The 16,969-nt window shown below is 34.1% G+C and overlaps 4 protein-coding genes and 2 non-coding genes across 6 annotated transcripts; 5 read left to right on the top strand and 1 right to left on the bottom strand.

The window, feature by feature from the left end:
* The first annotated feature begins 855 nt into the window (after positions 1-855).
* LOC17882578 (FBD-associated F-box protein At5g27750) lies at positions 856-2,683 on the top strand. The gene is made up of 4 exons (XM_006289840.2): positions 856-944; positions 1,064-1,999; positions 2,073-2,213; positions 2,289-2,683. The coding sequence occupies exons 2-4, from the start codon at positions 1,079-1,081 to the stop codon at positions 2,574-2,576; spliced, it is 1,350 nt and encodes a 449-aa protein (XP_006289902.1). The 5' UTR covers positions 856-944; positions 1,064-1,078; the 3' UTR covers positions 2,577-2,683.
* A 531-nt stretch (positions 2,684-3,214) lies between these two features.
* On the top strand, positions 3,215-4,908 carry LOC17882040. Its single transcript, XM_006286548.2, has 3 exons — positions 3,215-3,365; positions 3,883-3,973; positions 4,593-4,908. The coding sequence occupies exons 1-3, from the start codon at positions 3,296-3,298 to the stop codon at positions 4,720-4,722; spliced, it is 291 nt and encodes a 96-aa protein (XP_006286610.1). The 5' UTR covers positions 3,215-3,295; the 3' UTR covers positions 4,723-4,908.
* Positions 4,909-4,941: 33 nt separating this feature from the next.
* On the bottom strand, positions 4,942-6,257 carry LOC111830199. Its single transcript, XM_023781735.1, has one exon. The coding sequence runs from the start codon at positions 5,847-5,849 to the stop codon at positions 4,959-4,961; it is 891 nt and encodes a 296-aa protein (XP_023637503.1). The 5' UTR covers positions 5,850-6,257; the 3' UTR covers positions 4,942-4,958.
* Positions 6,258-6,588: 331 nt separating this feature from the next.
* On the top strand, positions 6,589-6,750 carry LOC111830273. The gene has a single exon (XR_002833658.1). It is a non-coding gene; the product is annotated as a U1 spliceosomal RNA (small nuclear RNA).
* A 158-nt stretch (positions 6,751-6,908) lies between these two features.
* LOC111830266 lies at positions 6,909-7,059 on the top strand. The gene has a single exon (XR_002833650.1). It is a non-coding gene; the product is annotated as a U4 spliceosomal RNA (small nuclear RNA).
* A 3,458-nt stretch (positions 7,060-10,517) lies between these two features.
* Positions 10,518-11,944, top strand: LOC17882516 (60S ribosomal protein L22-2). The gene is made up of 3 exons (XM_006288838.2): positions 10,518-10,619; positions 10,781-11,018; positions 11,598-11,944. The coding sequence occupies exons 2-3, from the start codon at positions 10,789-10,791 to the stop codon at positions 11,740-11,742; spliced, it is 375 nt and encodes a 124-aa protein (XP_006288900.1). The 5' UTR covers positions 10,518-10,619; positions 10,781-10,788; the 3' UTR covers positions 11,743-11,944.
* The last annotated feature ends 5,025 nt before the right edge of the window (positions 11,945-16,969 follow it).

Genomic DNA, 16,969 nt, shown 5'->3' with positions numbered 1-16,969 from the left:
GAAAGCTTTCTTCAGATTCCTCTTGTAGTTCCATTACATGTGCCACTTTCCAAGCCAGAGACTCCGAAAGAGCTAACGCCAGCGTCTCGGTTGGTTGGATGTCTTTATTGTTAAAAACTTTATCATTTCTTGACTTCCAATTATACCAAAAAAATCCAAGGGAACACCTCTAGTTGTTCTTCTGTCACCTCCCAATCATTTGCTCTCCAGAGGAGGAAGTCCATGTTAGCATAAAGTGAATCACTCGGGAACAGTCCCGGAGAGGTCGGGATATTAGATAAGGCCCATACTTGCTTCGCCGGGGGGCATTGGAACAAAACATGATTAATGGATTCCACCGCCGACCCACATCTTGGACATGAACGATCAGTTCCACAGTGACGATCAGCTAGGGGGTTATTAGCAGCCACACAGCCCGCGAACGCTTGCCAAAGGAAGTGTTTAATTTTTCTCGATGGTTTTACCTTCCAAACCTGACGTTTTAGCTTGGTTAAGCTAGGTTCCGGCTCCGGGTAGAGTTTATTGTTTAGAGTTTATGATTTAAGTTTGATATATGATGCTAATTTTAGAGAATAGGAGATCGTGTGCTAAATTTGGAAGTAAAAACTTAAATTTTGTGTGTGTTTGGTAAGATTTTCCAAATGATTGCTTGGAGTCTAGAGAATATTTTTATTTTTAATAGTGAGATTTCCAAATCCTGATTATAGGAAAGCTAAACCAAGATCCGCATGTATTCGCGTTTTCTAAATTGCGTTTAAGAATTAATTAATATCAACCGTTTCGTTTTCTCGAAACGCAAATTAAAAATTAGGAAGAACCGTTTCATATGAATATAAATTACTATAGAACAAGGGTTTTTGATCGATACGTTTTTTATCGCTTAGCCTCTCTGAAGCAACAACTCCAGTGGTCGCTCGTTAACTCGCCGGAGAATCAAATCCACGGTGAGTCTTTTATAACGTACCTTGACTTTAATCTCTATATATATAACTCAACGCCCTAGGATTTGATCAAGTTACACTGTTTTGTTGTTTTTGTTGTTTTATGTTAATGCTCTCTTTAGGGTTTGTGTCTCGTGATGCCTGGTTTCGATAGACTCAGCGAGTTACCAGAACATTTGATCACTCAAATACTCTTATGTCTTCCGACCAAAGATTCGGTTAAGACGAGTGTTTTGTCGACAAGATGGAAGAATCTGTGGCTAAACGTTCCTGGACTTGACTTAAACCGCAATGACTTCTGTAATGTTGACGAACAAGTGTTCGTTAACTTCGTCGACAGGTTTCTCGATTCTAATCCTGAGTCACGTTTGCAAAAAGTGAAGGTTGATTACAGTAGCAGTGAGATAGTCGGGTTCAAGGACAGGATCGGTACTGCGATTAACCGCGGGATTCGATTTCTTGATGCAGTGAGCAGTACGGAATATCGAGAAGAAGATGGCTCTTGGTATCCTTATTGGGAGTTCATGCCTCTGGATCTGTTTACCAGCAAGACATTGGTTTCTTTAAAGCTCAAGTTTTCGGTTTTTCAGGATCCGGGTTTTGTTTCTATGCCTTGTCTTAAATTCATGATTCTTGAAAAAGTTAGATGCTCTGGTACTATGAATCTTGAAAAGCTCGTATCTGGATGTCCTGTTCTTGAAGAACTGATCTTAATAAGGGCAATAGATGAGGATGAATCGTTGGTTACGCGTGTGAGATCTCGGAGCTTGAAGAAGTTTTATGTTCCCTTAGCACATGGAACTAATTCTTGGTCGAGAGTTGTAAACACACTTCTTGAGATTGATGCTCCAGGACTAGAGTATTTGACTCTCAATGAAGACCATTTCGAAAGAGTCCTAGTAAAGAACCTGACTTCCTTGATCATGATTGAACTTGATATCAAGTTTTCCCTCAAGCAATTTGATCCAGAGGACTTGTCTAAGAGAAATGAAATTAGTGATTTTCTCACTGGGATATCTAAAGCAAGACATATGATCTTCTCTAAGAAAACAGTCAAGGTATAAACTTTATACTAATAGTCTTTCTCGAATCGGACAACTCTTACATGTATCTTCTTTCTTTTTGTCGCAGGCGCTTGATCGTTACTCGAAAGTAGGATCAATTCCCAAATTCAATAACGTAACCCGTTTACAGCTTGTGTTCCCAAGCTCCCTGTTATCGGTTTTACCAACCTTTCTTGAGAGCTTCCCAAATCTGAAAACCCTTACCATGGTAAAGAACATTTTCACATTTTGGCTTAACAATATTGTGTGAATAACTGAAGTCATCCGGTCTATATGTTTGTAGAAAATTGCTTTTGCAAAGGAGGATATGGAAGAGTTTAACCTCGTAAACGCGCCGAAGTGTTTGGTATCGACTCTAGAATGTGTTGAGATTAAAGAATTGTTAGAATGGGAGGAAGAGGAGAAGAAGATTGCGAGTTACTTTCTTGAAAACTCTGTAGTTCTCAAGAAACTCATTGTGAGTTTTATCCTGCACTATCCTCGTTATGCTTCGGATTCAGATGTGTACGAGGATCTTGATAAACTCACGAAACGTTCTCCAAGATGTCAAATCATCGTTGAGCAGAAATGATTCAGCTGAAGGATCTAGTTGGATTTTGTTAGTCAATAAAAAAAATAAGAGTCAATTAGCGAATGTTTTGACTTTAATTTATTATTTTTCATTTGGGGTCAAAAGTAGCGCAAGTTAATGTTTACAGTTAATTTAATAAAATACCCTGTTTAAAAACTCTCCGCCTAGATCCAATTATTCTTCGTGTAATCGCTAAATCTATTATATCCGCTTTGATTAATAACTAATCTCTATTTATCTCTTTTTCTCGGTTATTAAACATTTAAATTTAGAAGTTACGATATTTTATAATAATTTATGTTCAAATTTTTAATGAAAAACATACATTTAGCTTTAAAAATATATTTTTATATATTTACTATAGTTTTGAAACCAATATTATAGTTTTGTATGTTATATTGTATTTTTTCATTAACAGAAATCGAACTATACAAATAATTAATACTATATATTTATTATTCTTATTTATTTAATAACATAATTTTAAAACTAGTTTCCCATTAATTTGCATTTAAACCTTCAAATTTTTTGCTTGATGCTAGCTCGACCGACCGACTAGCGCTTAACAATTTTTAAAACATGGAAAAAAAAAACGAATTAGCAAAAATGAAGCGCAAGTTAGCAAATTGGCTTTCTCTTCTTCGAACGCTTTAAAACCAACGCCTCCGACTCCGACGCTTTCTTTATTCTCTCTCTATACAAATTCTTAAAATTCAACAATGGCGGAATCAAAGACGAAATTTGCAGAAGTCAGAGAATGGATCATCGAACACAAGCTTCGTACCGTTGGTAAATCTCACTCTTCGTTTTTTTTTTTTGTTCTCCTCATCTCTCTGTGTTCATCTTCGTCCAACAAAATTATTCTCGTAGCGTGCTTTTGGCGTAATAAGAAGAATACATAAATCGAGTTTCGTGTTGTTTCATCGTTCTTATTAGATTTGAGTGATTCCTCAGATCTGAATTTTTTTTTGGATCTGAGTTATGTAAAATTTTTTGGAATCTTGCTATAGGTTGTTTATGGCTTAGTAGTAAGTATCTGTGGTTTAAGTTTTGATTGTTTAGGGTTTTTTTTTGTTTCCAAAATCGAATGTGAGGATGCATGTATGAGTTTTTGTAGTTTGTTCTGATTCAAATTTGTTGGTTCTGAATTGGACGCTTGCTAAGTTGTTCATGGCTTAATTGTGTCTCTGGTTCAGTTTTTGATTATTTTAGGGTTTTGTTTTGATGAAGCATTCAAGCATGTTTGAGTTTTTGTGTTTGTTCTAATACAAATTTTGGTGGTTCTGAATTTTGGAATTGTTGATAGGTTGTTTATGGCTAAGTGGTATCTCTGGATCAATCGCCTATAACTGGTCAAAACCTGCAATGAAAACCAGTGTCAGAATCATCCACGCTAGGTACTTTTTTTCTAATCTTAATGCTCCTATTGATGTTTCTTTTAAATCTTGGTGTTATAGTCTTTGTTAGATGGTAGAAGATATGTAATGGCCAAAACCTGTAGATCATTCAAGTTGAAGAATCTGATTCTTTGATCTTCTTTTGATGTGCATCAAAGTAACTTTGTTATGTATTCTCATCATACCAAGAACATTTTGCATAGTCACAAACAGTCTCTGTTAATGAAAATTGAAAACTGATGCATGAGAAAGCATGATCTTCAGTTTCTATATTGTTTTTTGCTTCATTTCTTCACTGGTTAAATGTGGAATCCTCATTTTTAGAACTCATATCTTTCATTCTTTACTATGAGCTGCTCTGTTTCCCATATGTTCTGTGTTGCTAGACAAATCATCGGTTAACAGCACCTGTCTATCATGTATATGATCGCTCGTATGCGTGTTTTGTACTTGAAAACGTGTACTTAGCTATTGAATATACATCAATATCTGACCATTTCAGTTCATTAATCTTTTCTTAGATTTTTTCTTTACTGTGCCTTGATGATGATGATGATCTTTCGATTCTTCTTTGGCATTCACATCTCTCAAACATGTCTGTATTGGATGATATTGTCAGGTTACATGCACAGGCGCTGACATTGGCCGCTCTAGCCGGAGCAGCTGCAGTGGAGTACTATGATCACAAATCTGGAGCCACTGATCGTATCCCAAAATTCCTGAAGCCTGATAACTTAAATAAGGACTAGATGATCCCCTTATCATCATATCATGATTCATGGCTCACGCCTATTCTGTTATTTTAGGCATATATGTAATAGCTAATGAAAAACTTTAATGTTTCTTCAATCCTTCTTTTTTCTTCTTTGAAACGACATAACTATGTAAGAGCTAGCGTACAGAAACTAAAATGAATAAATTTTGTTATTTTGTTATTTTTTTTTTTTTTTGGCTCAACATCAACTTTGCATTAACCATAAATTGTTTACACATTATCTATCTCCACCTGAGACTTTAACCAACTTGGCGTAATAGAATACAATATAGGATCATTATTCCCTAGAGAAAAAGACTCCTTTGCAATTCTATCTGCCACTCCATTACTCTCCCGTTTGATGAAGGTAAGCTTTACTCCCTGAAAGTGCTGAAGCATCTGCTTGATGTCTTGTATAATGGGATCTACCTGTTGCATCTCAGATTCTCCTTTAACTAAAGACACAAGCTGTTGTGAATCAGATTCAAATAATACATTTCGGTAGTTTAATCTCATCATTGATATCACCGTCCAACGAAGTGCTTCTGATTCCGCTTCTAGCACCGTATTGACCCTAGGTAAAGCCCGTACACCTAACCACAGCACCTCCTTATCATGATTCCTAAGGATCCAACCAATACCACAGGTAGGTCTCTCTATATTCCAAGCTCCATCAGTATTACACTTAACCCAATTCTGTGGTGGTGGCTTCCATTTGGTCTCTTGAGTTTCTGCTCTAACCACTTGAGATGTTTGGTTTTGTTTTTCTTTACCCCATTTCCATTCCTCCTCATCTTCGCTGGCTCTTCTTAGAACACTTTGCGCATCATAATCCTTGCCTTTGAAGATAGAATCATTTCTACTTTTCCATAATCTCCATAAAATCCAGGGAACTATATTCCTATCCTTCTCAAGCTGAGGGTGGAATTCATGAATATTGAGGACTCTATGCATATTATAGTAGATGGAATCTGACCATTCACTTTCTGGTGGAGCTGGGATTGGAGATAATGCCCATACAAGTCGAGCATAGTGGCACTGAAATAGTAAGTGATTAACTGACTCCAATCCTGATGAGCATCGCATACATGTTCCATCCCTAGCCAGATGTCTATAAAACATATTTCCAGCCACAGAGAGACTATTACTTAAGCACCGCCAGAGGAAATGTTGTACCTTAGGAGATGTATCAGTGTGCCACACCCGTTGGAAGATCGGGTTTATGCTTGGTTGGATCACTTCATGGGGTATGTTCCTCCTTTTGATGATATCTGAAAGTACCCAGTGGCCCGATTTTACCGTGTATTGACCATTTTTTGTGAAGTCCCATGCAAACTTATCTATAGTTTTGCTGCCCCCTGGTCTGATGCTTTTAATATGATTTACAACTTCCTCTGGGAACAAGACTGTGAGGAGATCCTCTCTCCACTCTCTTCCACTTGAATCGAGCAAGTCCTTTACTAACTTGAGAGATGTAGCCTGCCGTTGCCATTCTTGTGGGATTATTTTCGTTATTTGTATCGCTTTGGCTGGTTTGGCATGTACCCAAGTTAGTTAGCCTGGTCGTTTTGTTTATCACAAATTTGCATAATTCCATAGTTGTCTCATGTACGTCTTCCCTCATCTAAAAATGTTGACAGTTTCCACTTTCCAGGTCCGAGCACTTAGATTGGGCCTAAAGCGTTCGGCCCATGTGTACAACACAAAAACTCAGGAAGTTTTGAGAAACCAGCACGCTGTTGGAAACCAGGCGCTTCAAACGTCAGGATGTTTTAATAAAGAAAAGTCCCACATCGCTCTGACCCAAAGCCATGACAAGGGAATCAGGAGTATAAATAGAGAAGCAGGTGGATCTACCGAATTACTTACCTGGCCGGGGTCAACTCGTGATCAAGAAGACGAGTGGCCTAGGCTAGTGACCACATTGCACATAACGTGGGGTGCTAAGCTTAAGGTCTTCCCTTGAGGAAGAGCCTGCGTCATTATTTGTGGCAGAGGGTGTTTGCGTCCGCGCAGCCCCTACCATACTTAGTTTTAACTTTCAACGTTTCTTCTATATTATTGCTCTGTTTTTGCAGTGTTACTTTAAAATATAACTGGAGCTTAGACTTAAGAACAAAGTCTAAAGTTGATGTGCATTGTGTGGGTATAAATAAGGAGGCTCTCACTTTGTAGCAACTCATCTTTGCGCTTGGGGCAATGACGCAGCTAATGAGGTCTTAACCGAGGCGCGTCTATTGCTGGTTGAAAACTATTTCCATACCCCCTCCTGGGCCTAAGCTCGTCTTGGGCCTTCGAGAATTTCTGGAAGAGCTCCCTTCGGGGTAAAGCTCTACAATCCTCAGTTAAAATTTTTGAGACTAACCGTGTAAACTCTTTTCAATTGTAGTACAGGTCTGTTACAAAGCTTTGCAAGCTCCTTTTAGCGATGGTTTGTGCCTTTGTGGTAAGAGAACTTCTTAAAATTAGAAGGCTTTGTAGTTGATTTGAATAGGTGAGTGACGTGATTCATAGGACTAAAACCTCACAAGTGATATCGAAAACCATTATGATATGTGGCGGTTCAAGGGGCTAATCTAAATTGCATTGCTGTGAGAAGATTACACATCGTAACTACACGATTCAATCAAGTTTTAATAATTTCATTTCAGAACTGCTACAGTTGAAGGACGGTTCTTGAGTTCGATCCATGATGGAACCAACACAAGGCCAGATAAAAAAAAACAATTTGATGGTAGAGGGGACATTGTGTTATGAATACACTATATGAGTTTGTCAACTTGGGACAGTATGGTTCTAGTATTCTTTTCTACTGAGACAATATGTTCCATTGAATCATTTCATACGTTTCTTCACTTCTTGTGTTTTTGTTTTTCCGTTAACAAGATGTCAAGATGTATTCTAGCCAGTAGAAACTAACTAGAACTTATATAAAGTAATAATAAGTACATATGTATCTCTACTTCAGAGATAACGTTTTAAATAAATCAGGTACGCATTCGCAAACACATAAGTTTTTTTTTTCTAACAGTACATACTCAAACTAAATATGTATGGGGATTAGCAGGGGGGGAATATGTTTGGGGGGGGGGGGAAATATACTCGAAAGAAAAAAAAAACTTTTAAAAATATAAAATTGAACCGTTTCTTTTACCTTTTAATTTTGATTTTTATGGTTTTATTGTGTATTAAGCTATTAAGAACAAAAACACAAGCTTAATCATTTTCTTTCTATTTGTCCAAAAAAGAAAAAACAATCATTTTCCTTTTATATACACTCTTGAAATTTTTGTATTTCTTTTTATACATAGTTTAATTTTTTGATAGACTATAAAATAAATTTTTAAAAATTTAAAACCAAATTCGACTTCAAAATCTACAACAATTTAAGGTCTAAAAAAAACCACTTAAAAACTAGTGGGAAATACTATATGATTGATTCCGAATATCCTATCAAAATAGGGTTTTTGGTCCATATTGTAAGATGCAATATTAATATGGTCAATTTTCTAATGGAGTTTCAACAGTAACTGCACGAGAGGTGTTCATCCTAAAACATACAAACAAGAGTTGTTCAAACAAAAGCATTCAGTTTTGTGATATGTGATTGAGAAGACATTTGGAGTTTGAAAAGCAAAATAAAGGATTCGATGTTTTGATTTAATAAAGGATTCATTCTTTATTAGGTTGAAGTTAGACTCGCTTCGTTGATTCAAAATCTCTTAGATTCTGAGGAGAGACTGGAGGATCATGTCATTAACTTGGCCCGCCAAGCAAAGATGGCTGCAAACATCAAGTAGCAGGAGGGTTCCGTAGCTGAAGCCATAGATTTGATACTTGGTATTGATGTAAGCCATCTAAATCATCTCTCATTAAATATACAATGTATATATTTTTGCTTGTTTTTTGATCTGAGGCCTATGAATATAATACAGGTGGAATTACTGTTCGGTGATATAGCTATGGATTTGAAATATGCGTTTATCCTGGAACAAGTGAGCACATCTGACCTCTTTTTTGCAGTGTGGTTTGTTATGGAATATAATTTTATTATACTGATATATTTGGTAGGTTCGGATTTGCTTGTTTGGTTGCTACTGCGAAGACAACCAAGGAAATATCTTACTTCCCTTTATGAACATGATTGAAATGAGGGAAGAAGATATAAACAACTTGGAGCTGAAGAATATCTACAAGGAGCTTTTGATTAAGTAAGCTAAGCTTTTCCCATGTTTACATAATAAAGTTATGAGAGATGCCTTTTGTAAAAAAAAATTCCACTTCTAATTTTGTTTAAAGGTACAATGAGTACATTCAAACACCCATGGATCCTCAACAGAAGGCAGAGGCTGAGGCTCGTCTCGCTTTTGAACTTGCCACTAAAGGAGATCTAGGTGGCGTAATCAGAGCCTGCCTAGAATCATTGGACGATAACCATGATGCGGTGCAAAATGTCTTTGTGATCACCCTCTATATCAAAACTGGGGATTTGAATGTTGTAGAAGATTTTCTTGGACATCTTTCTCGAGACTCAGCTGAGTACGAACGTCTTTCGAGTCAGGTAAAAAAATTCAGAAACCACAAGTATATTTGCATGGAAGTTAGAGGTCGATCAGAATGGGGTTCGGTTATCGAAGAATCAGAAGCAGCAAGAAACTCCGGGGCAGATTCATGTCCGCTTTTATACATGTCCAAAGTTGAGGCACTCGTTCGCCTTAAGAAGCTTGATGAAGCCTATACACTGATGGCTAAAGTTCCTATTTTTCTTTGCCGCGAGGAAAGTTTTTTTTTTTTTTTTTGTCTCAGATCCTATGTTTCCCAACATTTTATATCCTCAAAAGAAAAAAAAAACTTTTAAGAATATAAAATTGAACTGTTTCTTTTACCTTTTAATTTTGATTTTACGGTTTTATTGTGTATTAAGCTATTAAGAACAAAAACACAAGCTTAATCATTTTCTTTCTATTTGTCCAAAAAAGAAAAAAAATCATTTTCCTTCTATATACACTCTTGAAATTTTCGTATTTCTTTTTATACATAGTTTAATTTCTTGATAGACTATAAAGTGAACTTTTAAAAATTTAAAACCAAATTCGACTTCAAAATCTACAACAATTTAAGGTCTAAAAACCAAAAACCACTTAAAAACTAGTGGAAAATACTATATGATTGATTCTGAATATTCTATTAGAATAGGTTTTTTGGTCCATATGCAATATTAATATGGTCAATTTGCTAATAGAGTTTCAACAGTAACTGCACGAGAGGTGTTCATCCTAAAACATACAAACAAGAGCTGTTCAAACAAAAGCATTCAATTTTGTGATATGTAATTGAGAAGACATTTGGAGTTTGAAAAGCAAAATAAAGTATTCGATGTTTTGATTTAATATTTTTGTTTTAATTTAGCTCATAATTTATTACAAAATATGTTGTTATCATATATATTTAACTAATTATTAGTACTAGCTAATTTAAACATATCTTATGGATGTCATGATATTTAAATTATATATTATTGATTCAAACTATAATTATTCAAATTTATATAAATAAAATAAGATTTGTGTTGTAAAAAAAAGAAAAAAAAGAATCTACATCAATGAAAACAACAAAGATTATATAAATTAATCAATTTGGATCAAGAGCCCTTTCGGCCCATTCCAGATATACCCATTTACAAATTTTGGATTTCTGAATCAAATCTGAAAGTTTTTGGGGTATTTGTCAATTAAACAAATAGATCAGGGTCACTTCTGTCATTTATCATAACAAAATGGCACGAGCACCTTTAAAACCGAAACAACCCTAAACGCTTCTTCTTCTTCTTCGTCTCTCTTTCAAAGATCAATAGACGCCGCCACTCGCTTCATACAGTTCCTACAGCTTCAGGTAACGCCATTATCGTCCTTCGTTAATCTTACATGGTCTTCAATATCTTCCCTAGAATCGATTCGTCTCGTTGTTTAGCTTTTGTTTCCATGGAAATGGAATCGATTCAGATTCGAAAATTTTTAGTATTGTTGTTGACATTTTTGGTTTTGGATTTGTAGAGGTGAAAATGAGTCGCGGTGGTGCAGCAGTAGCTAAGGGGAAGAAGAAGGGAGTGTCCTTCACTATTGATTGTTCGAAGCCTGTGGATGACAAGATCATGGAGATTGCTTCTCTAGAGAAGTTTCTTCAGGAGAGGATTAAGGTTGGTGGCAAAGCTGGTGCTCTTGGTGATTCTGTTACTATCACTCGTGAGAAGAGCAAGATCACTGTTACTTCTGATGGTCAATTCTCCAAGAGGTATCATTTTACTTGAACCCTTGATTCTTCAATGTTGAGTTAAACTTGTGTCTATGTTTGGGGCTGTGATGTGTAGGTATAGTTTTGGTATTGCTTATGGTTATCTTGTTGGTTGGTACAGTGTTGACTGTAGAATCTTTGATTTATCGCTGAGGAGTTGAGTGTTGTTTATTTATAAAGTTTTTGATAATGCTTATGATCATCTTGTTGCTTGTTACAATGTTGACTGCAGAATCTTGATTGTTTTGGTAATGTTATGTGCTCATCTTGTTGCTTTGGCTCAAGATATTGAATGTAGAATCTTGAATAGTTTTGGTAATGCTTATGATCATCTTGGTTCTTGTTATAATGTTGACTGTAGAATCTTGATTGTTTTGGTAATGTTCTGTGCTCATCTTGTTGGTTGGCTCAATGTTGAAAGTAGATTCTTGAATAGTTTTGGTAAATGCTTTTGTTCATCTTGTTGCTTGTAGAATCTTGAATTTATTTTAACTTGTAGAGTTGAGTATATGGCATTGTTTGATTCTGATTTAAAGATTGTTTGCTGAATGTAGTTCTTTGTTTTTCTGTGTGTGATAGATATCTCAAGTATTTGACCAAGAAGTACTTGAAGAAGCACAATGTGAGGGATTGGCTCAGAGTGATTGCGGCAAACAAGGACCGTAACCTTTATGAGTTGAGATACTTCAACATTGCTGAGAACGAAGCCGAGGAAGAAGATTAAAAAACCAGTAGTGCTGTTCTTCTCTCCCTGTTGGTGTTTGGTTTTGATTCTTCAATTATCTTGAGTTTTGTGTTAGATATTTATTTAGTTTGATTGAAGTAATACTCTTTTTCTTTTGGTGTTTGCAACACTTGAGATTTTTCCATGGAGTCTATTTCTTACAAAATCTTTTCTCGATTAATATAACAAACTGGTTTAGAGAGATGGCAAATGAGACAAAAATGCAATCTGGCTAATGTATGGTGCAGTGATAAGAAGTAAGGCCCATACAAATTGATTGTTATGGGCTATGCCCATGAAGCATGAAGATGAGTAATCCAACTCATTCAAAAGTCAAAACGACATTGTTCATTCATATTATGAAACGAAATCAAAGGGTTAAGAGTTGAGACTAAAAAGAGAAGTGAACAATAACAGAAGTAATAAAACTACTTCCAAATACTTTGTACTCAAACTGATTTCATTAGCTCGCAAACTGTAAACAAAAAGGCATTTTCAATTTTTCTTTCTTTCAATCTCAATTTTTTTTTAACCTAGTTCGATTCAGTGGTTTCAAAACAAATTTTAAAAATATAAACTTACAAGAGTATTTTTGTTATCCAAATTTTTTAAAAATGCTTATCAAAGTGATAGTTAAAAAATTATAGATTTTATATCTTTAGCATATAGTTTTAGTCTGGATACTATCCAGACATAGGTTTGGGATTAATATATGCTATCGGCAGATTAATGTATTCCCATATGGTGTTTGCTCTATAAAAAACAAATACGGATACAAATAGTAAAATGACATATATGACGAATATATGTATGAGATTAAATATATGCTATCCGCAAATATCCGTATTTGCTTTAGTCTACGCATCTAGTATATATATATATATATATATTTTATAAATTTTATCAGCTGATCCGGTCAGTCCTGGTAGAAACACACTAAAGTGCTTCAGAGTAGACTTCTCGCGGAAGGGCCACCACACTGTCTATCCCGAATTTGAAATGCTTTCCAACTAACGCATCTAGTATTTCCTCTGAAAAACAAATATTTATCACAATTCTTACACAATGCATGATCTCATCTTAAATTTGGGAGTGTGCTTTGTGTGGTATGAGAATGTGAGTTTAAGAAAAAATAAAAAAGAAGGTAAAATGTAAAAATGGAAACGAGAGATTGAGAGAGAGAGAGAGAGAGAGTGTGTTAAAAGCAACAACGTCAGAGGTAGAAAACACCAAACCCATAAAACATGGGGGAACGATTCATATTCACTTCTACTACTACTTCCCCTTCACCAGTAAGTGACTGTGTCAACTTCACCAATCCTCCACTTTTCTTTTTTTATCTTTTTCTTTTCTCTTATAAAAAGTATAATCTTTTTTTAGTTATACAAATATCTTCTTTTTAATTTTTATTTTCTTTTTCTTTGTGTGACCCTTTCTTTTTCATATATATCATGAGAAAATCTATTATCTAAGATTCGATTGCTCATACTTTTAAACATGTAGCAATCAAACTCGAATTGACACCAATGTAAAATATATATGCTTAACTAAGTTCTTACTTTAACTTACCAAACTTCTAGCACTATTTTTTTTAATAACAATGGTCCTTATAGATAATTGTTACCCATCTAAACCAATGGGTATTAATTTATCATCATATCATTAAAAACTCTTATAGAAAAAAGTGTTACAACATAGATTATTGCATCCCATTGTTGTGTCCGATGACTATAGAGTCGACAAGTATGTGAATGTTATAAAGATACATAGAGCATAGAGGAAGGAAGGAGAATATATAACAAATACTAAATGATTGAAAGGGAGAAGAAAGAATTGCATTGGAACTATGCAAATACAACAAAGTCTCTGTCTCTCTAATATCTATGGACTTATGGTTTTGTGGTGTTGTGGGATCTTTCTCTTTTTTTTTCTTTTCTTGTGAGGGTAAAATAAAAAAAAAAAAGAGAGAAAAAGAGAGAAGAAAACTCGCGAGGAACACGCAACCCATTCTTTTCTGTGTGTCACTCTCACTCACTGTCTCCATCAACCTCATCATCATCTTCTTCTTCTTCTTCTTTCATTTCTCTCTTCTTCTTCACTTTTTTTATAAAAGAAACTTTCCAATTGAGAAAGTGAACAATACATAAAATGATAAAATGCACATGTTTAAAACTTTTTGCTAGGGTTTAGTAAATCATTTTAGAAAGAGTTAGTGCCTAACCAAACAATAATTTGATGGGAATTAGTCGGTATGTTTTTTTCCGTATATAATTGTGTTTTTATATTTATATCTAATTAATGTAAAAATGAGAAATATACAATTGAGGAGTTTCAAAAATCATATATAAAAGTGGATTATAAATAAAAATAAATAAAATACCCATGAATCTTGAAACTTTAGATAAAAATTTATTTGAAAAGTTAGACCGTATCATATTTTTAATCTCGAATATTTTTATTATCCGTAGATAAAACAAATTTTGTTTTAGAAGATAATTGTTCAAAAATGAAGACACTTTTGAGTTCTAGCATGATGTAATATGTACCACATTCTATCAAAGAAGTTTCTTAAAGACCAAACTAGCTCGTAGAAATTACAAAACGTTCACATGACGAAAATTTTGAATATACATGAATGATGCACAAATGATAGCAAATATGCGTAAAGATGTCTCATAATTTGTTTTTAGCACATTTATAATAATTACATATGGTAGTGACATCACAAAGAAGTAAAAGAAAAAAAACTTAAGTGACACTTGAACTTGGATTCGGCGGCAGGAAGTAGACATAAACTGACCCAAAACTCATCTCAACCCTATCTTTACTGTCTGTCTCTATATTACATAACACATTGCGTAGTTAAAAACTATTTCATTTTTCTTTTTATTTTTATTTTTAGGGAATGTTTAAAAATATAGGAATTATAACTATTCTTACAAGCTACCCAATTGAAATTTCTTTTTTCTTTTTTTCTGTATATAATACTCCTGTCATATATGGTCAAAACTCAATTATGTTTCTCTATTGCATAATCATTTTTTTAATATAATTGTGTTTATATACCAACCAACCACAAATTAATTAGTTGGTCTATTTCACTATTTATATAGTCAAATTACGTCTGGAGGTTATGGAAAATACATAAATTAGTCATTAACTACGAGGTCTAGCTATGTACACATACACACATGCCTCTTTGCTTGTATTGTATCCCATTGAATAAAATTGAAAAAAGAAGAAAAGAATCATTTAAAGTAGTGGAAAGACTTGGTGATATGATTGCCATTTTACTTCTTATCTACATTTAAAGAAATCCCACTCCAAGACTCAATCACTTTAATTCCACTCCCCACCATTTTTTATTTTATTATTTAGTCTTAATTATGACTTTTGCCTCATTTTATCAAACACTTGAACTCACTATATATGTACGTCAATGAGCAAGCTCAAGTCCTTGCCTCCTCATTCTTAACTCTCTCTTCCTCTACACACACACACACACAGACACAATCTTCTTCTCCCTCCTCTCTCTCTCTCTCTCTGTCTCTCTCTACTCATACGTTGATGATACGAAATTGGTAGCTAGAGGAATGTAATGGATGAGTAACACTTGATGGAGAAGCAGGGCACGTGCGAGAACGCAAAATGAGATCGATCGTTACGTGTACGTACTGATCCTATGTTCGCACGTGTTCTACTCCTCCAACACGTGTCTCTCTTCCTACCCACGAATAATGCAAATTCATCCACGGACCAAGGAGACAAGAGAAATGTACTTACATAACCTAACCGGTTCGAGTGACTACTTCTTGCTTTTTAATTAGCGTATTAATATACATACTAATTAATGTTTCACATATCGTATCAAGTAAACATTGATGGTTATTCCAATTTTTTTGTTACTTTAGTCGAGTTGTTAAACTAATTAATGGTACGTATTAGGGTATATGAGAAGGTTTTGAAGTTAACATTGATGGTTACTCCAGTTTTGTGTTACTTTAATATGGTTGGTAAGTTATGCACACGAAATGGGCATACATATAGACATGTTGATGCTGTAACTGAATGCATATACCGATATATAACATATGCCCATATTATTGCATTTTTGAAGTAATAGTTATTTGATAAACAAATTTCTCAAGAGTTGTTTTTTACTATAAACTTGGTAAAAAGCTAAAATAATATCTCAGTGAACCAACTGAATTTTCTCCGTGGAAAGTATTGAAATTGTGATTGCGATTAACACATCATTTTAAAAATCTTTTTATATAACTTTAGAAGATTTTTTTTTTTGTTAAACCTAACTTTAGAAGATATTGTAGTAGAACTATGTGTTTCTGTTAATATTATAATAGAAGAACTATCTTACTGTTTACATGATATCGGAATATTCAAGTTTCAAGACTAGCTGTTAACTCTGACATGACAAAATCTGTTTTTCTATTTTTTTTATATTTTTGAGTAAATTGGATATATATATGGTGAAACGATTTGGTTACGTCATAGGGTGTAAAAATGTATGCATGCGTGTAAATGTGTGTTAGGGTGAAAAGAAGAAAGTGTTTGGCCTTAGAAAGCGGGGGACCAGGGGCGGACCCACAGCTAAGATGGTGGGGGCAGCTGCCACGAGCAAAAAAAAAAAAAAATATATTAAAAAATTATTAAATATTATTAAAAACAAAATCTGTTCCCACCAAAAAAACTACTTTTCAGCTTTTTTTTAGAAAGCCCATTAATCCATGTACCAAAAAAATATATATTAATATATAAATTAAAGACTTACTAATCTAGACCTAATTTTTTGTTATTTTCTTCTTTTTTAGTCATTTGATTTCTTTGTATGAAAACAAATCAACAACTATCAATTTGTGAGTTTATTTTTCGGCTTTTTTACAATCGTTTCTATTATATAAGCATTATTTTTTGTCAGTTAGTTTTATTTAAGAGGGAATTTCAAAAATACCCCTTTTCATATACCTCTTTTTAAAAATACCCCATTTTCAAACTTTATCAAAAACCCAATTAAAAATGTTGAAATTTATCCAAATATGTGTGTAAGCTTATAAATATATACACAAATTACCTTTATATGTGTCGAAAACTTTATACACTTTTCATAAATAGCGTAAAAATAAATTATAAAAACCTTATAAAAACCTTATAAAAACCGTATAAACCCTTTTAAAACCTTTTAAAAACCTTATAAAACTTATAAAAATGA

The sequence above is a fragment of the Capsella rubella genome, unplaced genomic scaffold (assembly GCF_000375325.1).
Source record: "Capsella rubella cultivar Monte Gargano unplaced genomic scaffold, Caprub1_0 scaffold_6, whole genome shotgun sequence".
Classification (NCBI taxonomy): Eukaryota; Viridiplantae; Streptophyta; class Magnoliopsida; order Brassicales; family Brassicaceae; genus Capsella; species Capsella rubella.
The sequence above is the reverse complement of the archived record's forward strand: the minus strand, read 5'-3'. Positions and strand labels throughout refer to the sequence as shown.